The sequence below is a fragment of the Trichomycterus rosablanca genome, chromosome 23 (assembly GCF_030014385.1).
Source record: "Trichomycterus rosablanca isolate fTriRos1 chromosome 23, fTriRos1.hap1, whole genome shotgun sequence".
NCBI classification, from domain to species: domain Eukaryota; kingdom Metazoa; phylum Chordata; class Actinopteri; order Siluriformes; family Trichomycteridae; genus Trichomycterus; species Trichomycterus rosablanca.
The window spans coordinates 15,796,098-15,822,589 of NC_086010.1; the positions used below are offsets into that span (position 1 = coordinate 15,796,098).

General features: G+C 45.6%; 1 protein-coding gene across 2 annotated transcripts; it reads right to left on the reverse strand.

Annotated features, from left to right (window-relative positions):
- On the reverse strand, positions 1-26,273 carry klhl24b (kelch-like family member 24b). Of its 2 annotated transcripts, XM_062985254.1 has the most exons (7): positions 26,156-26,273; positions 21,531-22,511; positions 17,029-17,213; positions 16,134-16,252; positions 10,553-10,741; positions 5,488-5,676; positions 1-4,325 (listed from the first exon to the last, which is right to left on the reverse strand). In XM_062985254.1, the coding sequence occupies exons 2-7, from the start codon at positions 22,448-22,450 to the stop codon at positions 4,125-4,127; spliced, it is 1,803 nt and encodes a 600-aa protein (XP_062841324.1). In that variant the 5' UTR covers positions 22,451-22,511; positions 26,156-26,273; the 3' UTR covers positions 1-4,124. The 2 variants fall into 2 exon arrangements, with proteins under 2 accessions (XP_062841324.1, XP_062841325.1); XM_062985255.1 differs by lacking the exon at positions 26,156-26,273 and having other exon boundaries at positions 21,531-22,580.
- Between the last annotated feature and the right edge of the window lie 219 nt (positions 26,274-26,492).

The window sequence follows — 26,492 nt, forward strand, 5'->3', positions numbered from 1 at the left end:
TATGAAAAACAGCTTTATTAGGGCAAGTTTACAGTACAGAGCGCTCATTCATGTCAAACGCTCTGAAAAATTAAAACAATGAGTGTTGAGCTTTATAATAATAATAAGACATTCACAACAAGAAGATATTTGGTTTGTTTATAAGCATAGATAATATTATAATGCACTTGGTGAGTCCGTGACGGATTGGCATCCTGTCCAGGGTGTGTCACTGCAACGTGCTAAGTGATTCCAGGGAAACACGGTGGATTCAGTGTCCCATGGTCCATTAGCTACATCGTATACTCTTATACTATGGCCAAAAGTATGCAAACATCTGCCTGTGAGACCCCCAACCACCACAAAAAGACTTCACAGTCAACGTTTCAGTTTAACTGGGTTGAGGTCAGGGTTTGTGCAGACCACTGGAGTTCCGGTACACCAAATAACAAGTCAAACCACGTCAAAGCAAATTGATTATTTACAAATGTTACCAATGTGTGTGTTTGAAGTACCCTGAACTGAACCATTACACAACGAGTGTTTATATACTTTTACCCATATGGTGTATTTATTATGGCTATAATTTATACAACTCATAGATAGTTCCACATACCTAAAAAGTAACTAAATACAATACTTATTAGCGTCCAAAGAGTTTTGGAATCAAGGTTTTAACCCCCTCATTATACAGATTATATGTTTACAAACACTTTTAGGAGACAGGAATGTCCTACCAGTCTTGGGATTAGACTAATTAAGTAAAAGATGCTCTATATGGTCAAAAATATTTGGACACATGACCACGATCTTGTCAGACATTCCATTAAAAATGGTATTAAATGATATCCAGTGACATCATTTGATCTTTTCAGCTATAACAACATCCACTTATTGCTGGAAATGTCACTTGAAGCCATTGGGTGCAACGTCAGGTTCCAAAATACATGGAACAGTGGCGTCTCCGCCAATGCCAGGGAGGAAAACAAATTGCAATTTGGTTCATATGATCAGGTGGAATATAAGAACCAGAAATTAGAAGCTTCTGAAACACCACTGGATCTTGGATTATATAACACCATCCGATCAAAGCTTCTCTTAACACGAGTAGAGGTTTTGGGTTTTCTTTAGACCTTGGGGAAAAAGACAACTCTTCCATGTACCTTGCACAGATGATCTTGGGGACTGAAGTTGCTAAATGTCACTTGAAGCCATTGCGGTGCAACGTCAGGTTCCGAAATACATGGAACAGTGGCGTCTTCGCCAATGCCAGGGGGAAAACGAATTGCAATTTGGTTCATATGATCAGGTGGAATATAAGAACCACTAAAACCAGTCTGCCAGAAATTAGAAGCTTCTGAAACACCACTGGATCTTGGATTATATATGACCATCCATTCAAAGTTTCTCTTAAAATGAGTGGAGATTTTGGGGTTTCTTTTGGGACCTTGGGAAAAAAAGACAACTCTTCCATGTACCTTGAACATATGATCTTAGGGACTGAAGTTGCTAAGAAATAGCTCCAAGCAACCGTCCAGACTCATGAAAGTCTTACAGGCGACGTCAAATCGGCTCTGTCTGACTGGGCACAGAGAAGTCACCATCTATAGTCGATCATAACACTAACAAATTACAAATTGCTGTATGAGACCCACAAACTTACAATAAACTAATTATTGGTATTCGGTCGCAAAACAGATGCAGAAACAGCTGGAATCCCAAAACTGCCATGACTTACCTCTTCCTTAAATTCACGATTAATTAATTTAAAGTCTCGATTAATAATTAATCGCATAATCCTATTAAAAGCTGTAAAAGTCTTTCTAAATGACAAGGTACAACAAAAAATGCAATCACTCCCACTGCTACATCACTTTTACGTCCTGTACAGTAGTGTCAGTGTCTATGATAATGAAGAAAAATAGGAAAATAGGAAAATGGGTCAGTGAGGCGGTGGTGGGGTCATAGAAATGTCCTGCTAGTCCTGAGGTAGGGAAGGTATGATCGGGTTTCTCCGTCTGCCTGGTCCAGGCTCCGTCCACAAAGCAGAGGAGCACATTGAGGATCCACCGGGGGCGGGCGCACATCTGCAGCCCTCCTTGGGAAAGCTGGGGGTTGCAAGCAGTAGAGGAATCGGAATAGGGAATTAGAAATGACTACATTTTAAGATAGCAAGATACTAATAAAGAGTTTAAATACATGATACATTAAAAGTGCTCTGTTGGGGCTAAAACACACTTAAAAAAAATAAACACAACCTTGCATTAAAGCTCAGATTAAAGACGTAAAACAGACCGAACAGAAAGATTCATATTCATAACGGCTAAATATTAAACATAATACGCATAAAGTACGACTTTTCACTATTCCACTATTCACCAAACGTATGCGGTTTATAAATTATTTCCTGAAAACACACAGCACTGAGTCGAGCATCACAAAAGCCACACATAGTAATACGCAGTAACCATACGTGTTCGCCCGAAGCCTTGAAGTAAAAACTAAATCTAATAAAAATATTACCGGAGCCGAACAAACCTCATTCAGACGTCGCATTCGCCCGACATTCCAACCGAAGGCTCCACACCATCCACCCAGCAAACACACCATACCATACATGGATATATCCAAAAATAGCAGTAATAGCAAATAAGTACGGTATTAAAAATGACAGAGAAAATAAAAATGCGTCCTTAATCTTTATGCTCTGTTCAATTGTGGTCATAAGCTATAAAATTGGTGTATCCTAGATACTGTTTCATCAGCCAGGGTGTTATTTCTACAGCTGAAAACATGTGACGCCATGTGACATGTGACGGGGCGGACTGGATCCCGTCTTTGCACTGCAAATTAAAAATGATGGGCGCCCAGGTGGCGCAGCGGGATATTCCGCTAGCACACCGGCGCCAAGATTCAGAACTCATCGGTTGCCACCGGTCGGCTGGGCGCCATCTGGTGGGCATAATTGGCAGGTGCACTGGGGTCCATGGGGAAGGGGGGGGTGGCCCTCCACGACATGAACTCAACCCCCCACCGCACTGCCCCCACATTGGCTGCCCTCAGCAGGTCGTTATTATTATATAACAATATGTTCAGCATACAGTGTGTGTGTGTGTGTGTATGTGTGTGTGTGTGTGTGTGTGTGTGTGTGTGCATATATATGAAATTTGTTGAGGGGGCCCAAATAATTTTTTTGCACTGGGGCCCATGAGCACCCAGTTACGCCACGGGACAGGGTTACGTGTGGGATCTTCATACTACTGTGCAGAGTGCAGGGGCGAGAAGAAGAGGGCTGCGCACGTGTCGAAAGAGGCGTGGGAAGCAACATGCTCTCCCGGGACGCGATCGGGTATCCCTCAGCAGCGCTAAATCGGGAGGAAACTGGGGAGAAGATGCATTTCAAAAAACCATGAAATCCAGTTCGTGTGTTCATACTGTGGCCGCTTGAGATCGTGTAGGCAGTTTGGTTGCTATGGTAACGTGGGCATGTCCCATTCATTTCGCTACCTGTTTCGCCCGAGGCCAGAGACCCGGGTTCGAGCGCGTCCGAGCGGTGCTAACGGCTGGCCAGGCGTCCACGCAGGCCTGATTGGCTGAGTCTGAGGAAGGAAGCCCTGGAAGGAAGTCATGGATCGGCACCCTGTTGGGTGTGTTCCTGCCTTGCGACCAGTGACACGCCACAACACTGATCGGGATAAAGCAGTGATAAGACAGAGTGGGGAAGTTTCTAGATATGGTAACGAAATTATTCGGCATAGTTGGGGAACAAAATATGGAAAGCAAGCGTTTCTGATTGGTCAGACTGGGTCATATGTTTGGAAATACAAAATGTGGGTGGGGGTGGCTGAGGCCCCTTGATAGTTTGGCGTCCTGTCCGGGGGGGGGGGGGGGGTGTGGAATTCTACACAGACCGTAAGCCGAGGCAGGATCGAACCTGGGTTGATGGAACTGTGTAACAGCAACACTATCGCCAGGAGGTAAACAGAACATGAGGGTTAAGGACACTTCGCAGTAATCGCAGTAATGGCTTTGACTGGCGGGTCCACCGGCACCCGCGCTCCTGCTACACCGACGGCTCAGCGGATCGCCGTGCCCGTGAGTGAGTGTATAAAAAGGGGGTAAGGGGGTGAGCTGTACGTTCAGGGTCATGAGTGGTAGAACTTTTCGTTGTAGCGGTGGATGGTGACGCAGCCGTGGTAGGAGATGGGTCGAGGCATGGCCGCCACGCCCGTGATGATTCCCGTGGCCGGGTCGTAGCACAGGATGGTGTCCGACGCCTCGCCGGTCTCGCCCCGCCCGCCCAGGATGTAGATCTTCCCGTTACACACGGACATACCACAGCTTTCCTTTAAAGAGAGAGAGAGAGAGAGAGAGAGACATGCATTTAAATTGACACCTATAGTGGATAAATGGACCGATTATATCAATTAACTACATTACCCAGACTGCCCTTATACTGACAGATTAGGGGCCTAGTTGGTGCCACTATACTGATTTTTACTTGTCACATGGTCCAGACGCAGTGATGTCATTGGTCCATTTCCTTCCATATAGCGTTTCTAGTCAATATTTGAGGACCTTATGACCATGGAGCCGTGTGACACAAATGAGGGTTGGCACTCAGGTGGCACAGCCACTGGTCAGGCTGGGCATCTACACAAGCATGATTGGCTATGTCTGGAGAGGTGATGGAATGGCGCCCTGTCTAGGGTATTCCTGCCTGGATCAAGCAGGGGACGTACTTAAGTATGTTCCCCAGGCTGCCCTTACACTGACAGATTAGGGGCCTAGTCCGTGCCACTATACTGACTTTTACTAGTCACGTGATCCAGACGCAGTGATGTCATTGGTCCACTTGCTTTTCAAAGCTTTGGCGTTCCCCCTTGACACAATTCAAGGAGTGAAATTAACACCATATATCCATTCGTTCGTTGAGCTTTAATATGCGTTTCATTCTGGTCAGGGTCACACTGGGTGCAGGACAGGCTGCCACGTACCAATTCGCACACTCCGAGGCAAATGTATTTCTGAAGTGGGAGGAAACCAGAGTGTTGCCAAGTCCTTCCATATAGTGTTCCTAGGGAATGTTTGAGGACCTTAGGACCATGGAGCCGCATGACACAAATGAGGGCCGGCGCTCAGGTGGCACAGCAGTCTGTCATACTAATCCACTGGTCAGGCTGGGCATCTACACAAACATGATTGGCTCTGTCTGGAGAGGTGATGGAATGGCGCCCTGTCTAGGGTATTCCTGCCTGGATCAGGCAGGGGGACGTACTTAACTATAGTGGGAGGAAACCAGTGTTGCCAAATCCTTTCATAAAGTGTTTTTAGTCAATATTTGAGGACCTTAGGACCATGGAGCCACATGACACAAATGGGGGCCGGAGCTCGGATGGCGCAGCTGTCTGTCATGCTAATCCACTGGGCATCTACCGATGGGTCGGTGCCTAATTCAACAGTGATTTTTAGGATTTTTACCCTCTACAGTGCATAACATCATTGTACCTGTTTACTGAACGTATGAACCACGTGCATCCAGTAATCCTCGGTGGGGTCGTAGCAGTAGATCGATTTGGTCAAACCTCCAGACACGTAGATCAGGTTGTTGAGGGACACGGCCGTGATGCAGCGCTTGGCGATGGGGATGTTGGCCCTTAGCAACCAGCAGTCGGATTCTGGGTCGTAGCACTGGACCTGAACAAAGAGGTGAATTGTAGTACAGTGTTATGATTAAAAATGTTTATGGACAGATCTCAGAAACAGCAAAGGGGGCTCACAGATGGGTTGTTGGGCGACCAAGACTCAACGATGCCGGAGAACTTACAGGGTATGTCTGGTTTGGACCAATAGAAGAGCTACTGTGGCTAAAACTGCAGATTATTTTTAATACTGGTGATACAATGAATGTACAACATCCAGTGCATTGAACCCTTCTATGTATGGGGCTGCGTAGTGCCCATGGTAACCCCTGTCCACCCTTTAAGAGCTCAACAGTGGGTACACGGGCATCTAAACTGGACAGTAGACCAATCTCCAATATAATGTGAAAGGCTGGAAGACTTGGCATCAGTAGGACAGTCCACCTGACAACATACAGATGTCGAAGGACCTGCTGGTATTGTCCTGGTACCAGATACCACAGGGCGCCTTTAGACGTCTTGTGGAGTCTATGTTACAGCATTCATTACAGATTTATAGAATTCATTCAAATGAACTGAATTAATCCTTAAAATCGTCCAGCACTGGTTTAACTTGACCTCCTTTTATGGTCAATGATTCAGTTTGAGTCTCAAAACGTTGGTGGTAGCAGGAACTCACAAAGGCTCACACACAGAATCATATTTACTCTGATAAAGATGCTCTCGGCTCGGACCGGGACAGTTAAAGGAGGGTCAGAATGGAGGAAACAAGACACGAACACACACACACGATCACTGTTGCTATTTTCGGCCTCCTTAACTCATCCGCGATGAGACAGTGGAAGGAATGGGGTAAAGAACAGACAAGGAAGTCGTAGATCAAAGAAAAAAGCCACGAAGGACAGCCCGAGGCTTAAAGGCACCCAATGGAGACCATGCGTCATCGTTTTCAATGTATGTTTACGTGTGTTATCCAATCATCGCAGAGGAACGTTATGACGTCCGTCCTTCAGACCTTCCCCGAAGAGAGAGGAGACACTAAGCAATGGAGAAACAAACAAATGTGTCCGTGCTTGAGATGTCTGAACGGTGTACGTCTTTGTGCATGTCATGTCACGTCATGTTACGTTACAGTCAGTACAAGTTGTTTACGTCTTTGGGAAAGTTAACACATGATGTTCTTAACGTGCTGGAGCAGATACTAATTGACCATTATATATACAGTGGGGCCAAAAAGTATTTAGTCAGCCACTGATTGTGCAGGTTCTCCTACTTAGAAAGATGAGAGAGGTCTGTAATTTTCATCATAGGTACACTTCAACTATGAGAGACAAAATGAGAAAAAAAAATCCAGGAAATCACATTGTAGGATTTTTAAAGAATTTATTTGTAAATTACGGTGGAAAATAAGTATTTGGTCAATAACAAACAAGCAAGAACTTCTTTTTTAAGAAGCTCTTCTGTCCTCCACTCGTTACCTGTATTAATGGCACCAGTTTGACATCGTTATCTGTATAAAAGACACCTGTCCACAGCCTCAAACAGCCAACCATGGCCAAGACCAAAGAGCTGTCGAAGGACACCAGGAAGAAAATTGTAGACCTGCACCAGGCTGGGAAGAGTGAATCTAGAATAGGCAAGCAGGTTGGTGTGAATAAATCAACTGTGGGAGCAATTGTAAGAAAATGGAAGACATACAAGACCATTGATAATCTCCCTCGATCCCGTGGGGTCAAAATGATCATGAGAACGGTGAGCAAAATATCCCAGAACTACACGGAGGGACCTGATGAATGACCTGCAGAGAGCTGGGACCAAAGTAACAAAGGCTACCATAAGTATACACACTACGCCGAGAGGGGGGGGGGGGGGGGGGGTAGTGGATAACACAATAGCAATCAGAAGGTTGTAGGTTTAAGCCCCACTTCTGCCACATTGCCACTGGGTAGCTCAGTAGATAAAGAAAGAGCAATCAGAGGGTTGCAGGTTCAAGCCCCACATCTGCCACATTGCCACTGGGTAGCTCAGTGGATAAAGTAAGAGCGATCAGAAGGTTGCAGGTTCAAGCCCCTGGGTAACGCATTGGATAAGGTAACATCGATCAGAAGGTTGCAGGTTCAAGCCCCTGGGTAACGCATTGGATGAGGTAACATCGATCAGAAGGTTGCAGGTTCAAGCCCCTGGGTAACGCATTGGATAAGGTAACATCGATCAGAAGGTTGCAGGTTCAAGCCCCTGGGTAACGCATTGGATAAGGTAACATCGATCAGAAGGTTGCAGGTTCAAGCCCCTGGGTAACGCATTGGATAAGGTAACATCGATCAGAAGGTTGCAGGTTCAAGCCCCTGGGTAGCGCATTGGATAAGGTAACATCGATCAGAAGGTTGCAGGTTCAAGCCCCTGGGTAACGCATTGGATAAGGTAACAGCGATCAGAAGGTTGCAGGTTCAAGCCCCTGGGTAGCGCAGTGGATAAGGTAACATCGATCAGAAGGTTGCAGGTTCAAGCCCCTGGGTAACGCATTGGATAAGGTAACAGCGATCAGAAGGTTGCAGATTCAAGCCCCTGGGTAGCGCAGTGGATAAGGTAACAGCGATCAGAAGGTTGCAGGTTCAAGCCCCTGGGTAGCGCAGTGGATAAAGTAAGAGCAACCAGAAGGTTGCAGGTTCAAGCCCCTGGGTAGCGCAGTGGATAAGGTAACAGCGATCAGAAGGTTGCAGGTTCAAGCCCCTGGGTAGCGCAGTGGATAAGGTAACAGCGATCAGAAGGTTGCAGGTTCAAGCCCCTGGGTAACGCATTGGATAAGGTAACATCGATCAGAAGGTTGCAGGTTTAAGCCCCTGGGTAGCGCATTGGATAAGGTAACATCAACCAGAAGGTTGCAGGTTCAAGCCCCTGGGTAGCGCAGTGGATAAGGTAACATCGATCAGAAGGTTGCAGGTTCAAGCCCCTGGGTAGCGCATTGGATAAGGTAACATCGATCAGAAGGTTGCAGGTTCAAGCCCCTGGATAGCGCAGTGGATAAAGTAAGAGCAATCAGAAGGTTGCAGGTTCAAGCCCCTGGGTAGCGCAGTGGATAAAGTAAGAGCAATCAGAAGGTTGCAGGTTCAAGCCCCTGGGTAGCGCAGTGGATAAGGTAACATCGATCAGAAGGTTGCAGGTTCAAGCCCCTGGGTAGCGCAGTGGATAAGGTAACATCGATCAGAAGGTTGCAGGTTCAAGCCCCTGGGTAGCGCATTGGATAAGGTAACATCGATCAGAAGGTTGCAGGTTCAAGCCCCTGGGTAGCGCAGTGGATAAGGTAACATCGATCAGAAGGTTGCAGGTTCAAGCCCCGTATCTGCCAGATTGCCACTGTTTGGCCTTCGAACAAGGCCCTCAGTGGCTTGGATTGTGTATGAACACAATTGTTAGTTAAGTTGCTTTACATAGACAGTTAATTAATTCATAGTTTTTGTTTGAATATATATATACACATACTTAATAGCAGTGTCTTTTTGTATTTACATTTCTCCCACTGTCCCAACTTTTTTGAAATTAGGTTTGTAGATCAATGTTTTATTCCTTATACAACTAGAATATAGTTTCCCAGGAATCTCCGTCTTTCCATTTGTCTATCTACGTCCACCCAAAAACAAGCGGGTGGCCGTAACTCCCCATAAACATCTGCAGCAGAGCGCTCCTCTACCCCCGGCCACCTGGAGAACATATCAACTTCGCTTTGACAGATCCAGGTCAGATTGGCTTTACACCCCTGCATCATTAGGTGGCAGCACTGGAACCGTCGCTCTTCTGCTCCGCTGGAGGCGAAGATAAGCTGAGACGCCTTTTTTTTCTCTGTAATGTCTGGTGGTGCGGAACAATCATGGGAGGTGAAACCGCTGGAGGCTGCGAGTACTTCTGTATGGTAGCAAACGTAAAAAAAATGTAAATCTAATCCAGTCATTATGGCTTAAAATGATTAGAGCAAATTATGCACATTGTGGGTATACAATTACTGACTGTAACCCACCTGTACCACATTGTACCACATTCATCAATCGAAAGCGACCCCCATAGGACCATCTGACCAGGTTTTGCTTGGATGGTGGACCATTCTCAGCACTGCATTAACACTAACGTGGTAATAACACAGTAGTGTGTGCTGTTCTGGTATGAGTGCATTAGGTACAGCAGTGTTGTTGCGATTTTGATATACTGTTTTCTCCATTGGGGCAGCATGGTGGCTCGGTGGGTAGCACTGTCACCTCACAGCAAGAAGGTCCTGGGTTCGATCCCCAGGAGGGGCGGTCCGGGTCCTTTCTTTGCGGAGTTTGCATGTTCTCCTCGTGTCTGCCTGGGTTTCCTCCCACAGTCCAAAAACATGCAGACAGGTAAACTGGAGACACTGAAGTGCCCTATAGGTGTATGTGTGTCTGCCCTGAGATGGACTGGCGCCCCGTCCAGGGTGTTACTGTGTGCCTTGCACCCATTGAAAAGCTGCTATAGGCTCCAGCACCGCACCCCCCCCCCCCCTCCCTCCCTAATTGGATAAGCGGTTAAGAAAGTGAGTGAGTGTATACATGATGGCTCTGTGTGGGAACCCAGCACTGGCAGGTGATGAGAAGCGGCTGCAGATTGGACATGTATCAGAGGGGGGTGGTGATCCGGCTCTCCTTGATCAGATTACGGATTGTATAAGCAGCAGCAGATTCACAATCGGGAATTGGATATGACTAAATTGGGAGAAAAACTGGGAAAAGTCCTTTACTAAACATGACAGTCTAGACTAATCAGTAATAAAGGCCCAACAGTAACTCACACTACTGACTGTTAAACACAACCTGCTGTCACTCAGCCCAGCGTGTGCGTCAGTCGTTAGCACTGCTGGTTAAAAATAGCCGCTGTGATCAGCAGAGTGAATCTGTGAGGGTTTGGTCGCTCGGTCTCACCTTATCTGAGCAGGTGTTGTCGTCAGGGCCTCCTCCGATGACGAACAGCTTGTTGATGCAGCCGGCAACCGCCGGGGAGCTGACGGCCTCCTTCATGGGGGCCACCTCGGTCCAGCGATTGGAGAAAGAGTCGTAACACTCCACGCTGCTCAGACGCGACTGTCCGTCGTAACCGCCCACCGCATACACCTGCACCGAAAGATACAAATAGTTACAGATAATGATTTATCCAGTACGCAAAACTTCCAGTACATGAACAGAGATATCTTGGTGGGGTACTGCATCCCATCATGCAATGCGCTCTTTCAAAATTTGGCGGAACCCTTATACCTTTATACACAGTAGTATGATTTGGTCTTGACGCATCCTGGATACTATACTACATACTAATGTGGGGACCAGTGTGAAGTATGCAGTATATACTGAGTGCAGTATGTAGTATGCAGTATATACTGTGTGTAGTATGCATTATGCAGTATATACTGAATGCAGTGTGCAGTACATAGTATATACTGAATGCAGTATGTAGTATAAAGTATATACTGTGGGTAGTATGCAGTATATACTGAATGCAGTATGCAGTACGTAGTATATACTGAATGTAGTATGAAGTATAAACTGAGTGCAGTAAGTAGTATACAGTATATACTGAGTACAGTGTGTAGTATATACTGAGTGTAGAGTGTAGTATACGATATATATTGAGTGTAGAGTGTAGTATACGATATATATTGAGTGTAGAGTGTAGTATACAGTATATACTGAGTAGTGTGTAGTATACAGTACATACTGAGTGTAGTATACAGTATATACTCAGTGCAGTATGCAGTATATATTGAGTGCAGTATGCAGTACATATTGAGTGCAGTATGCAGTATATAGTATGCAGTATACACTGAGTGCTGTATGTAGTATACAGTATATATTGAGTGCAGTATGCAGTATAATATAAATACTAAGTGCAGTATGCAATATATACTGAGTACAGTATGCAGTATAGAGTATATACTAAGTGCAGTATACAGTATATACTGAATGCAGTATGCAGTATATACTGAGTGTAGTATGCAGTACACTATACATACTAAGTGCAGTATGCAGTATATATTAAGTGCAGTATATACTAGGTGCAGTATACAGTATATACTGAGTGCAGTATGCAGTATACTATACATACTAAGTGCAGTATGCAGTATATATTAAGTGCAGTATATACTAGGTGCAGTATACAGTATATACTGAGTGCAGTATGCAGTATACTATACATACTAAGTGCAGTAGGCAGTATATACTGAGTGCAGTATGCAGTATACTATACATACTAGGTGCAGTATACAGTATATACTGAGTGCAGTAGGCAGTATATACTGAGTGCAGTATGCAGTATATACTAGGTACAGTATACAGTATATATTGAGTGCAGTATATACTAGGTGCAGTATACAGTATATACTGAGTGCAGTATGCAGTATATAGTAAGTGTAGTAGGCAGTATATACTGAGTGCAGTATGAAGTATATAATGAGTGCAGTGTGCAGTAAATACTAAGTGCAGTATACAGTATATAATGAGTGCAGTATGCAGTATATAGTAAGTGTAGTAGGCAGTATATACTGAGTGCAGTATGCAGTATATACTGAGTGCAGTAGGCAGTATATACTGAGTGCAGTAGGCAGTATATACTGAGTGTAGATTGCAGTATACAGTATATACTGAGTGCAGTAGGCAGTATATACTGAGTGCAGTAGGCAGTATATACTGAGTGCAGTAGGCAGTATGTATTAGGCGATTTCGAACATAGCCAAGATTTAAGGTGGAAACGCTTCTATAAGTGTATTTGAATAAGAACATCTGCTCAGTGCTGTAAATGTGACTGAACTGGACTAAATTAAAAAAAAAAACCTAAATGTAACTGACAAGGAGCCGGGAAGTCTTAATCAATCATTCCTGTCACTTGAGTCATGAAGCAAAACACATAAACAGCAATCAAAGTCTTAAAGATAATAAACAATAAAAGTTATTCTGCACTGCACATCTGTTATTGCTTCTCAAATCATAGCGATGACCGAGCAGGACCGAAGCAGGTTCATCAAGAAGAACCGGAAAAATAACAACAGTGACCGACTATGTAGGACAGAAAGGAAGAAAGAGTCTGACATCAACACCTCTGAGTTCAACACGTTCCCCTGAATAATCCCTGTGCAATGCTGCATTCAGATTCTACTCAGGAATTTAGGCTTTTGACGTGGAAAGGAAATCCTACTGTATGCTTGCATTGAAGAGGTTAAAACCCTTTTTAAAATGTTCACAGAGAAGCAACCAGCTAGTCAATCATAATTACATTCTTTTACGACGTTCTTGAGACACGTCCAATGCTCCCATGAAATACGACTGGGAACATTAGGAATTTCATCACCCTGGCAGCTTTCAACACCGTTATGCCTCAGGTCTCGTAGTGGTTTCCAAATGTTGTAGCGACGCCAGGTGTAACGTACAACCTTCCTGTCTTCCTCACAATTTCTAGGATTCCAAATAAACATTGTTAACCTCTGCCTCATGCAAGACATCCATGTGGGCCAAACAGAACCACAGGCGATAACATACACCCCTTCACCCACATAAAGGTGTGAGGTTCTTCTTTTTACCAGCCAGTGGCAGATTTCTACATTTAGTCATAATGGGCACAGAGAAACACTAGACTAGTTCGGAAGGTTTCTGAAAGGCGTTTATCCTTATCTGGGGTTTTTTGATGAGGGTAAAAGTCTTACAGTTGAAATAGGGCGCTACGGTTTGAGTCTCAGCGGAGCCACCAACCTAGCCGGGCGTCCACACAAACATAACTGGCTGTGTTTAAGGGAGGGGCGGTTGAACTAGGTTCTATCACTGGTAACGGAACCCATTTCAACTGGCCAGTTGTGTTTGTGTGGACGCCCAGCTAGGTTTGTGGCTCCTTAGCGCCAAACAACTGGATGTGTTTGAGGGAGGGACGGTTGAACAAGGTTCCATTACCGGGACTGGTCCAGGCACCTGTGTGACTGTGTGTGTGGGGTCATGTGGAGCTTAGCTTAGTGTGGCTCTTCATATGTAATACAGCTCTGTGTGGGAACCCAACATTGGCAGGTGATTAGAAGTGGCCACAGATTGGACACATCGGGGGGCCGTGTGTTGTTCCAGCTCTGCTTGATCAGATTGGAGTCTTGCTTTAATGGCCTTGTCAAATCCAAGCCCGTAGCCATGAATCGAACACGGGGGAAGGGGCAAATTCATTGGGGGGCCATTCCTGCCATGTAAACAGCTGGTAATACAACCTAACATTACACAAAGATAGTGAGTGGGGACATTACGAAGGGGAGGGGGGGTCAAATCCGACCTTCCACCGTCTGCTCCAAGTCCAACGACAGCAGGGATTCAAAAACGGAAATATGCAAAACCTATTTACTACCCAACCGTATCACCGTAGCTCCTACCGTCCCAGGGAAAACCCACGATGGTTCTCAGAAGGTTCTTCCAAAGTAAACACAGAAGAACCTGATGAACCTCTTTCAACCGTGATTAAAAACACACCTGAGGCCAAAACAATCTGAAGTCCCGTTCCTCCCCCACCTGGAAGTGTGAGAACTACGGCGGCGCGGTAAACATGTTGACTCTAACGGAAAACAACAGAAAACCGGTCGAGCGTGAGGCGGCGCTTTGACTTGCCAGAACACGGACGGGGAACGTACCCATCACGCGAGGTAAAGGGCATAACGGAGACGTCTGTTCTTTTTCTGGAACACTGAAGGGATACAGGCCACATTGAACAGCACTAGTCTTCAGTTCCCCTTGGCCTAAATAAGGGGGAATTGGACGTGTCTAAATAATGCAACTACAGAGTACATTGAACACCACACAGGTGGTGCAGTGGTTTGAGTCTCAGCAGTGCCATTGGACACAAATGGCCGTGTCTGAGGGAGGGAAGGCTGGATGGGGATTCCCAGCATTGACACTGATATGACCTGCGTAGGAACACCTGAGTATAGCGTGTTCCTCAGTACGTTTACGACCCTACATAAGAACGCTGGATGGCATCACCTGTGTTGGAAGGGGTGTGGATGGCGTGTCCTGTCCTGTTATTGCCCCCTCGATAACAATCCTAAACCAAACCATTAGTTCAAGCACCTTAAAGATTCTACAGGAACACTGTACGACAATTCAAGAAAACAGTTACTTGGGGGTTCCAGGATTCCACTGAACCACTGTACGGGCACAGTACATCCAGAGCTACAAGCCACATCAAACAGGGCTCGCGTGGTACAGTGGTTTGAGTCTCAGCTGTGCCAGTCGTCTTTTGGCACTCTACTGACACAAATGGCCTGAGGGAGGGAAGGCTGGATGGGGATTCACTGCGTTGACACTGATACGACCTGCGTAGGAACACCTGAGTATAGCGTGTTCCTCAGTACGTTTACGACCCTACATAAGAACGCTGGATGGCGTCACCTGTGTTGGAAGGGGTGTGGACTAGTCTTTAGTTCTCCTTGGCCTGCATTAGGAAGATGCTGACTTTGATAAGGGGGAATACGACATGTCTAAATAATAGTGGTGGTGCAGTGGTTTGAGTCTCAGCTGTGCCAGCGGGCGCTCTACGAACCAAATGGCCGTGTCTGAGGGAGGGAAGGCTGGATGGGGACTGCTTTGACGTTGCAACCTCGACTCGAGATGCTTGTATGACCCGCGTAAGAACACCTGGTCCTGCATAAGGGGATTGGATATGTCTAATGATACATTCTCTGGTATGACACCGGATTCAACCAGAACGGTACAGGCGATGCAAACAGTGCAGCGCCAACAAGGCGCCAACTTTAATTCGTCGCCCACGGTTTCGAAACGCGATGCTCAGCGAGAACAAAAATATGCAACGTTCGGGTTTCCACATACTTCTGGCCACCCGGGTGGGTCAATGTTGATTTTATGGGTAGGTCCCAGGCCGGTGATGCTCTGGTTTCTATCATATTGGATGAGCTCAGCGTAAATGGCTCCAAGAATCAGATCGGTGAAGCAGAACGACGGACCAGGACGGCGTCCTAGGAGAGCGAGGATGTAACTTCTAGCATGTGGTGATCTATTGTTGCATAAACAGGCCTTGTTTGATTACTGACTCCAGCAAAAACAAGGCAGATTTGTTGACGAAGTGGCCCTGCGGAGCACAAACAAACCGGGGCAGGCCTTTCACGACATCTCCGAGGGCGAGGCCACGTTCCCCTAGGATCTCGATCGGCGGTCCTGATGAATAAATCTGATCTGCGTTATTAAAACCGTCCCGATCATCTTGACGTTGCTTGTTTTTGCATCGCATGTGTGAGCGGGATTTTGAAACGATGGAGCACTAACTACACCGTGACTCACAGGGTGGAGGAACTGATGATGTCAGCTGGTACCATGCCAAGCAGCGAAGCGACCGAGAGGGAGAACCGGAGCCCACGAGTATGAAGCAGAGTGTTAAAGCGACACGCGAACTACTCGTCCGAAAGTATCTGGACACCAGACTATGAGCTTATTGAACTTTCATTTATCCTTGTGTTGGTGGGGCGTGGGGTTTCACCTTGCCCAGCAGTACAGCCATCTTGTGTCTCCAGCGCCCCTTGTTGAGCGACGCCACTCGGATCCAGATGTTGAGCTGAGAGTTGTACATCCACACGTCCCTGCTGTTGATTCGACCACCTCAAAAACACACACACGAGTACAATCAGCATCAAACCTGAGACCATGATCAGACTCATCAGGTCTTGTATACACAAATACATTTATTATTCGGCTGTTACGCTGAGTCCAGATGTGGCTGCCGTTTTGGGTAGTCTAATATGCCACCCCACCACCAAGGTCTCAGTGTCTGTAGGGAGTAAACAGGAACAAGGTTTCTTCCTAATGTCACTGAAACAGATGCTGTTGCTTGGTAGAGGCACCAGCACTAGCGGTAAAGGAATACGTAGAGTGTAGCGTGGTCCTCCTTCCAGCTGGACTGCACAGAGCCCTGACCTCGACCTCACTGAACACCCTAAGGATGGATTCAAACCGGCTTTCTGGTCCGACATCAGTACCTGACCTTAGCAACCTCATTTCCAGAAAAGTTGGGACATTTCGTTCATTCTTTTAAACCTTTATTTACTGTACAAATATTAGATAATTATATTCAGGCTGACCGACTATAAACAAATTAAATCTGATGCCTGGAACACACTCAAAAACAGTTGGGACGGGGGCGAAATGAAGCCTGAAAGTCTTGAAACTTTCCACATTAAGCGGGTGACTGGTGAGGGAATCTTGACAGAAATCCAACACAGGGCCTCGGGCCCTCGGCCATTCCCCACCCACCAGCATCATCTGACCGGTCGATGACACCTCTCCCGATTCGAACCCTGAACCCACTGCACAACCTGAAGACGTATACACGGAACAGTGGTCTGACAATCGCTAGTAGCCCTCGCTCGCTTGCTTACCTGACACCAGTATGTCATTGCGAAGGGCACACACCGCGTACTCGGACTTGGTGAACTCTGGGAGTTTCGCCAGCGATTTCCAATCTCCTGTGACGGGGTCGTAGCACTCGGTGTAGGGTAGATTGAAGCCCCCGACTCTCTCGCAGCCCCCCACTACCACGATGACCTCGGAGAAGCCGGTGGATCTGCGGGGGAAAAGAAAACAGTCACATGATAAAGCGGTTTAAATAAATGGGACACAGTAGGTACAGTTTTGTTGTACGCGAACGCCCCTGTGTGGAGGCTTTATGTTACATCTTGTAAACCACACTGGGACCAGATTGTAAGGGAGTAAGATGCACTGTTTGTGTTGCCTGGGTCAGTAAAAAATCAGGGACAAAATGTGGGGTCACTTAAAAAATTGAAAATTGCCGGTTTAATAAATGTTGTGAGACTGCAGGGTCGAATCCCAACACCTGACTAACTGACCAGTGCCAAGACCCACGTGACACCAACCTGGTTGGACCATGTCCGTGAGAGGCAGGTCCTTCTATGTAAACCATCAGACCTTGACAACCGATTCAACATTTGTGTTTTTAGTATGTAAAAAGCCCTAATGGTCCCTCTGGACAAGCAAACTCTAAATGACCAAAAGTATTTGGACACCTGACCATTAAACCTGGGTGACTTCTGTGTGATCTTTCCAGCTAGAACGACAGCCAATCTTCTGAGAGGGCTTCTCACAAGACGTTAAAGTTATGCCTGTGGGAATTTGTGCCCAGTCAGTTAAAAAGGCATTTGTATGCACATAGCTGGGCACTGAGGTTGGTCAAGAAACAACTGACAAACTGACCAGTCCTAAGACCCACGTGACATCAACCTGGTTGGGCCATGTCTGAGGGAGGGCGGGAGGGCTAGCTGTTGTCTCGAGGCTGGACTTCTGTACTTCTATCCTGGCAGGTCTTCACATGTAAACCATCAGACCCTGGCAGTTTAAGCCTTAATTGTCCCTCTAGACACGCATACTCTAAATGGCCAAAAATTGTGGACACCTGTGCATAAGCTTGTTGGATGTCCAGGTGGCGCAGTGTGATATTCCACTAGCACACCAGCGCCGAGATTCTGAACTCCTCGGTTCGAAACTCGGCATTGCCACCGGTCGGGTGGGCGCCATTTGGCGGGCATAATTGGAAGTGCCCGCAGCAGACACGTTTCTGCTAGGGTGGGGTCTTCAAACGCTGCGTAAGGACCCTGATTAGCAGATAGAGAGCCGCCTGTCAAAAGGGCATTCGTATGCATACAGCTGGGCACTGAGGTTGGTCAAGAAACAACCGACTAACTGACCAGTCCTAAGACCCATGTGACATCAACCTGGTTGGGCCATGTCTGAGGGAGGGAGGGAGGGCTGGATGCCCTGTGCAGAATGCATGGATGAAAAAGAGTTCCGATAAGGGCTGCACGGAGGTCGGAGGAGGCGTGAGCGGCAATATACCCACCTCGACTGCAATCAGGGACCCCCCAGCAGTGGAAGACAGATTGACTATGACAAAATTGGGAGAACATGGGGGCAAATGCATAAATAAAATCGAGTGATCGAGTTCTGTGTGATGTTTTCAGCTAGAACGACGGCCAATTTTATGTCTGTGGGAATTTGTGCCCAGTAAGTAAAGGAGCATTAGTGTATGTATAGCTGGGCACTGACGTTGGTCAAAGCTTTTCAGTGGGGCTGAGGTCAGGGCAGTGTTTTACATTTACATTTACATTTTCAGCATTTAGCAGGCGCTTTTGTCCAAAGCGACTTACAGGACTGTGACAGTATACAGTCTGAGCAATTGAGGGTTAAGGGCCTTGCTTAAGGGCCCAACAGAGGCAACCTGGCAGTGGTGAGGCTTGAACCGGCAACCTTCTGATTCCTGGACCAGTACCTTAACCACTAGGCTACAACTGCCCTATGTTTCCGAAACATACAGTACCAGTGAAAAGTTTGGACACACGTTCTCATTCCTGTGGTTTTTCTTGATTTTTATTTTTATTTTCTTCATTGTACTGTACAGTAGATTAATACTGAAGACGTCCAAACTATGAAGGAACACATGTGGAATTATGTAGTAAACAAAAAAGTGTTAAACAAACCAGAATATGTTTTATATTTTAGATTCTTCAAAGTAGCCATCTTTTGCTCTGATGACAACTTTGCACAATTTTGTCATTTTCTCAATCAGCTTCATGAGGTGCCACCTGGAATGGTTTTCAATTAACGTTTGTGCCTTGTCTAGAGTTAATTTCTGGAATTTCTTGCTTTTTTAATGTGTTTGAGACCATCAGTTGTGCTGTGCAGAGGTAGAGGTGCTAAAATATAACACTTTTTTGTTCACTACATAATTCCATGCGTGTTCCTTCATAGTTTGGACGTCTTCAGTATTAATCTACAATGTAGAAAATAAAAATAATCAAGAAAAACCACTGAAGAGAAGGTGTGTCCAAACTTTGGACTGGTACTGTACAAACTCAAAAATTACAATACTTTTGTCCATATAGTGTACAATAACCCCTGCTCACTGACCGATCCACAAAGCCTTTCGGCTTGGCTTGTTTCCTCCCGCACTCGTCCGATCGAACCCTGAGCTAAGAATAACCAAACAACAAGATAACAGCCCAGAGCGAGAGGTGAAAGTCGGCAAAACACTGCGCTCCCTTTTCACTCCTCCCCGTTGCCTGAAAAACAGCTGTTTCCTTCTGTGAATGCTCATGAGGGGGAGGAGGGGGGCGAAGAAGAACCCTGGCTAAAGTTAGAGCTGAACTTTAGTTTCCCTCAGAGAGGAAGGAAATAAAAAGCTGGGCCGAGCGAACGGCCTGTTTGTGAAAATAAAATAAAAAAAGCAGATTTACTGGATTGGAAGTGAACCCGGGTTGATGGGTAGGATGGGTACAAAGGAGGATTTCTACCAGATTTTGAACAAACAGACTGTAAATAAGGTTTTTTTTTTTTGGCTGCGATGTGCACGGAGACAGAGGACAGAGGGAGTGGAAAGGCGGCGCCTGCCGGCTGCAAACTGACACCCGGATAAACAAAACTTTAACCCTTTCACGACCTGAATAATGTTTTTCCTCCTCGCTCACTGGCTGCGACGGACAGACAAACGCACTTTTGTTACCGAGCGCGCTCACCATCCCGGCAGCTACCTGATTGCAAAACTTCCCTCTCTCTCTCTCTCTCTCTCTCTCTACACACACACCAATGCCAAAGCATTCTCACAGAACTGCACAATAACCCTCGTGATTCCAACGCCTGCTCGGAAATCACAATAGATCCTCCAGTCACGTTCAGACCGGTTTCGATCCGTCCGTCCGTTCTGTAGCGCGGAAACAAAGAGCGCACGGGTTTCAGTCGGGTCAACGGGAGCGTGTTTTGTAATGCAGGTGTTCACGCGGTACGGTGATCACACACAGGGGATGTGTACGGGCAAGCTGGTGTGGATCAGCGCGCGGGCGGTCCAGGGACTTGTTCCCGCCAAGGAAAGACATACACATACATTTATACATATATTGTCAAGCCAAGCACTGATTGGTAAAACAGTGCCAATCACCTCAGTGTTCTTCTATTCTGAACGTTTATTATATTGTCTTATATTATATTATAGTTTTTTTAACTTTACTGACCAGCCCTTTGATAATCAATACAAAATTGACCACAACATACACCGATCAGCCGTAACATTAAAACCACCTCCTTGTTTCTACACTCACTGTGCATTTTATCAGCTCCACTTACCATATAGAAGCACTTTGTAGTTCTACAATTACTGACTGTTTCTCTACATGCTTTGTTAGCCTCCTTTTATGCTGTCCTTTAATGGTCCGGACCCCCACAGGACCACCACAGAGCAGGTATCATTTGGGTGGTGGATCATTCTCGGCACTGCACTGACACTGACATGGTGCTGGTGTGTTAGTGTGTGTTGTGCTGGTATGAGTGGATCAGACACAGCAGCGCTGCTGGACTGAGAATAGTCCACCAACCAAAAATATATCCAGCCAACAGCGCCCCGTGGGCAGCGTACCATGACCACTGATGCAGATCTCAAAGATGACCGACTCAAACAGCAGCAATGGATGAGCGATCGTCTCTGACTTTACATCTACGAGGTGGACCGACTAGGTAGGAGCGTCTGATAGAGTGGACAGTGAGTGGACAGTGTTTAAAAACTCCACTCGTATCAGCGCAACACACACTAACACACCACCACCATGTCAGTGTCAGTGCAGTGCTGAGAATGATCCACTACCTAAATAATACCTGCTCTGTGGTGGTCCTGTGGGGGTCCTGACCATTGAAGAACAGCATGAAAGGGGGCTAACAAAGCATGCAGAGAAACAGATGGACTACAGTCAGTAATTGTAATACTACAAAGTGCTTCTATGTGGTAAGTGGAGCTGATAAAATGGACAGTGAGTGTAGAAACAAGGAGGTGGTTCTAATGTTATGGCTGATCAGTGTAAGTAAGCCGTAGCCGTAGTCATACCTGCGTGGCCGGGTTCTCGGCGACATCATTTCGTTCCCCAGCACGTGGTATCGGCGTGCCTCGTGAAGCAGCTGGTAGCACTCGGGCGCGTTCTGGATGAGCTGGTCCCCTTCTACGGTCTGCACGAAGTAGTTGGGGTGCAGGAGGGGCAGGCGGACGTGCGTCAGGAGGTCGCGTAGGTCGGTGCGCCGGTGCTCGGTGTCGTGGTAGACCCAGCGCAGGACGGCCTCGAAGACGGCCTCCTCCTTCCCGATGACGAGCTCGTCGCTGGCGATGTACTCCTCCAGCTCGTGGCGGCGCAGGTCCAGGAACTCCTCGTGCTGCGCGGCGTCGGCGAAGCTCTGCAGGGCGTAGGCGCGGCAGCGGTTGGCCAGCTGCTTGAGCGAGTGGGCGTCGGCGAAGCGCTGGATGCCCAGGCAGTTGCACGGATCCAGCTGGTCCTCCAGGAACTTGGCGCAGGCGTCCCGGAGCGTCCCGATCTGGAACAGGCTGGAGGTCTCGAACAGGAACTGCACGTTGTCCGTGGTGATGCGGGCCCGGCCCGTGTAGACGTACTGCAGGAAGGCGTCCATGGCTTCCGCGCGGATGCCGTTGATCTCCACCAGCATGGCGCGGCTCTCGCGGTGGTCGTTGCAGAACATGGCGCGGAAGTAGCTGCTGCAGGCGGACAGCACGGCCCGGTGGCAGGGGAACTCGCGGCCTTCCACGCTGATCACGACGTCGGTGAAGAGGCGCTCGTCGCGGAACTCGTTGAACATCTGGAGGACGCTCTCGGCGTGGCACGGGCCGGAGGAGAAGTCGAAGACGTCGTGGCTGCTCAGCGTTTTGGGGTCCATGTCCAGGACCTTGCGCTTGACGGCAGGAGACTCGCGCACTCCAGAGTCTTCCCGGTTCAGCCGTCTGCCCAGGATGAGTACCATGGCGGAGGGACCGGGTCAGGCCGAGGGCCTACTCACGGAGGAGCAGAACGTGGAGGCTACTCTGATGAAATGAAAATGGGAATCAGATACGATTAAGAAGATCAAAAAGAGCACGCCCTACTGCAATATGACAATCATGTTTGTACTTGTTTAAGAGAGTGTACAGTGTATCACAAAAGTGAGTACACCCCTCACATTTCTGCAAATATTTTATTATATCTTTTCATGGGACAACACTATAGACATGAAACTTGGATATAACTTAGAGTAGTCAGTGTACAGCTTGTATAGCAGTGTAGATTTACTGTCTTCTGAAAAGAACTCAACACACAGCCATTAATGTCTAAATAGCTGGCAACATAAGTGAGTACACCCCACAGTGAACATGTCCAAATTGTGCCCAAATGTGTCGTTGTCCCTCCATGGTGTCATGTGTCAAGGTCCCAGGTGTAAATGGGGAGCAGGGCTGTTAAATTTGGTGTTTTGGGTACAATTCTCTCATACTGGCCACTGGACATTCAACATGGCACCTCATGGCAAAGAACTCTCTGAGGATGTGAGAAATAGAATTGTTGCTCTCCACAAAGATGGCCTGGGCTATAAGAAGATTGCTAACACCCTGAAACTGAGCTACAGCATGGTGGCCAAGGTCATACAGCGGTTTTCCAGGACAGGTTCCACTCGGAACAGGCTTCGCCAGGGTCGACCAAAGAAGTTGAGTCCACGTGTTCGGCGTCATATCCAGAGGTTGGCTTTAAAAAATAGACACATGAGTGCTGCCAGCATTGCTGCAGAGGTTGAAGACGTGGGAGGTCAGCCTGTCAGTGCTCAGACCATACGCCGCACACTGCATCAACTCGGTCTGCATGGTCGTCATCCCAGAAGGAAGCTGACGCACAAGAAAGCCAGCAAACAGTTTGCTGAAGACAAGCAGTCCAAGAACATGGATTACTGGAATGCCCTGTGGTCTGACGAGACCAAGATAAACTTGTTTGGCTCAGATGGTGTCCAGCATGTGTGGCGGCGCCCTGGTGAGAAGTACCAAGACAACTGTATCTTGCCTACAGTCAAGCATGGTGGTGGTAGCATCATGGTCTTGGGCTGCATGAGTGTTGCTGGCACTGGGGAGCTGCAGTTCATTGAGGGAAACATGAATTCCAACATGTACTGTGACATTCTGAAACAGAGCATGATCCCCTCCCTTCGAAAACTGGGCCTCATGGCAGTTTTCCAACAGGATAACGACCCCAAACACAACCTCCAAGATGACAACTGCCTTGCTGAGGAAGCTGAAGGTAAAGGTGATGGACTAAACCCAATTGAGCTTAAGTTATATCCAAGTTTTATTTCTATAGTGTTGTCCCATGAAAAGATATAATAAAATATTTGCAGAAATGTGAGGGGTGTACTCACTTTTGTGATACACTGTATCTGTGGCACCTGGCAACCCTTTGTTTTAGTCTCAAAGGACTGTAGTGTACACCTGGACTGCTGAAGGCTAATATTTTGGCATACAATAGTATTAAACCGCTAGAAAACCAACCTATTCTAGTAGCATGTACCTACAGGAATTCATACCATACGTAGTTCGTATGTTCTCTTGGTCTTATACTAATTTATTACATTTGTATTACAATAGTAATCTATTTAGAGTGGTAAATATGTAAAACACTATTAATAATGGCAGTATACCATCAGCAAGTGTACTTGAACGGACATGCTACTTAGATGTACTACTAAATAGAACAAGTGAGCTGACAAAGCCGGTTTTACTAGAGCAGGTTGAGAACAGAACAGTTTGGGACAAGGCACGGTTTGAATCTGCCACATTAGTATCCACCTAGCTGGTCTCCAGCAGTTTAGATGCACCCATCACTCAGTACATGAAACATCACCAGAATTTTACACCTTAAAGCACAACTTAAGTTTCAAACCCCCTGGAAATTTGAAGCTCTGTCATGAATTACAGCTGAGTGTTGACATCCAGAGACCACTGTTCCATGTATTGATAAGGACATGCCACAAAATTAAGTCACATATTAGAGCTTTTGACACCACCAAATAAAAAACTGAAGTTATATGATATATATAAGACCAGGAAAACAGGTGAGTTTACCTATACAGCATATAGACACAGCACATAATGCCTCCTGGTGTTCATTTACAGTATATTTACAGCACAACATAACAATTCCCTATTTAAACAAGGATGATTTTATTTGTCTTTTTTGATATTAATATTATTCTATTTATGCATTTCCCCATTTTCTCCCAATTTAGTCATATCCAGTTACACAACTGCATCTGAGAAGGGTTCACACAAGGATCAGTATCATATATGGAGTCACACACTGATCTCTATTGATCAGCAGCAATTAATGCCATAATAATTATAATATATATATATATATATATATATATATATATATATATATATATATTATAATAGAATAGAATAGAATAGAATAGAATAGAAAAAACTGGGTCAAATGCATTACAAAATATTTCAAATTAATTGGAATTTAAGGAAACCTGTTTTCAAATTAAAGAGTTGTGAAGTTAAATAGCAAAATATGTACATTTTAATTACTTTTAAGTACTTTTAATTGACTTTGAGTTCTATATTTATTAGATCTAGGTTTAATAATTTTACTACGTTATTAATGTTCGTGGAATCGATTCACAGATTCGTGTTAAATTAAAATAGGAATCGACTCCAACAATTTGGAACCGATTCTCAATTGATAAATGCATAAAAGGCATTAGGGTAAAATACGCACAATAAAAGTACATTTTACTTTGTATTAGTTTTATTAGTTTCATACAAATTACTGCAATTGATGCTGTTTTAAATGCACATTTTAACAAATTCATTAGTCGACATAAACAATCACTTGTTATATTATTAAAACCTTAGATTATTACACTTAGACAATTACAACCATCTAACATAACTGCTTATATGTATAAGTATGTAATAACTGTGTAATAAAAGTCTATGAATAGGGGTAAGGGTTTGTGTTGACTTTTGATCAACGTGACTGAAATCGACTCCTACGCATGGAGTCGGTTCCATTATTCCCAGTATTGGGACTTAAGAGTCGAATGTAAAACGTTGGAACCGACTCTCAGTTGATAATGCCCAATGTTATTGTGTGTCTGACCAAAACAGCGCGCAACGTGTAACGTTTAAGGGGGGCTGTTACAAAAATAACATTTAGATACGATGTTTTATTTTGGATATATGCATTTGACCTTCTTCTATTGTTAAATTATATTATATTATATTATATTATATTATATTATATTATGCCATAATTTATTATATAAACACTGGAAAGGTTTTGTGAATTAAGAGTCGACTCTATATCTTTGGAACCGACTCTTAACTGACAACGTATTTCGGCGGAACTGATCATCTGACCATAAAAAGCGCAAACAAAAATAAAATGTCATAAATGTTATTTGTCCTTAGCGATGTAAACCTATAATGACAAGCTATATAACCATTATAAGGATGTGTTATCTGGAACTGTGGTTTTATATGACAACGTTTACCTATTATGAGTACATAAGAATAGCATAAAGCAGAATTAAAACGAATACAGTAGCTGTTAACTGTTAAACTTATTTTAGCTTGTAATTCAGGAAGATTTGAACACATCACGGCCTGTCACTACCACAAGAGACATAAACATTACTTACCTCTAAAAAGAACATAAACTTTGCACTCTTTATATATTAATTATTTCACAAATCAGCAATAAATGTACAAAAACAATAAAATTTGTCCCGAATAAATGTTAATTCTCTTCTTATTGTGTATTTAGTCGGTAAAAGTGTTTACAACGATTCACCTCGCGACTCTCTCCAGGTTGTCATTTCTCTCCTCTGGTCCTCGAGCTCAGTGTGGAAAACGCTACACACTGGGAGGGGGGGGCGTTCCCTCCGCCCCACTGCTCTAAACACCCAACATCCAATCAGATCGCAGCACTACAATACCAGGATGTGTAGTTCAGCGGCTCGTAGCGTTGTGCGCTTT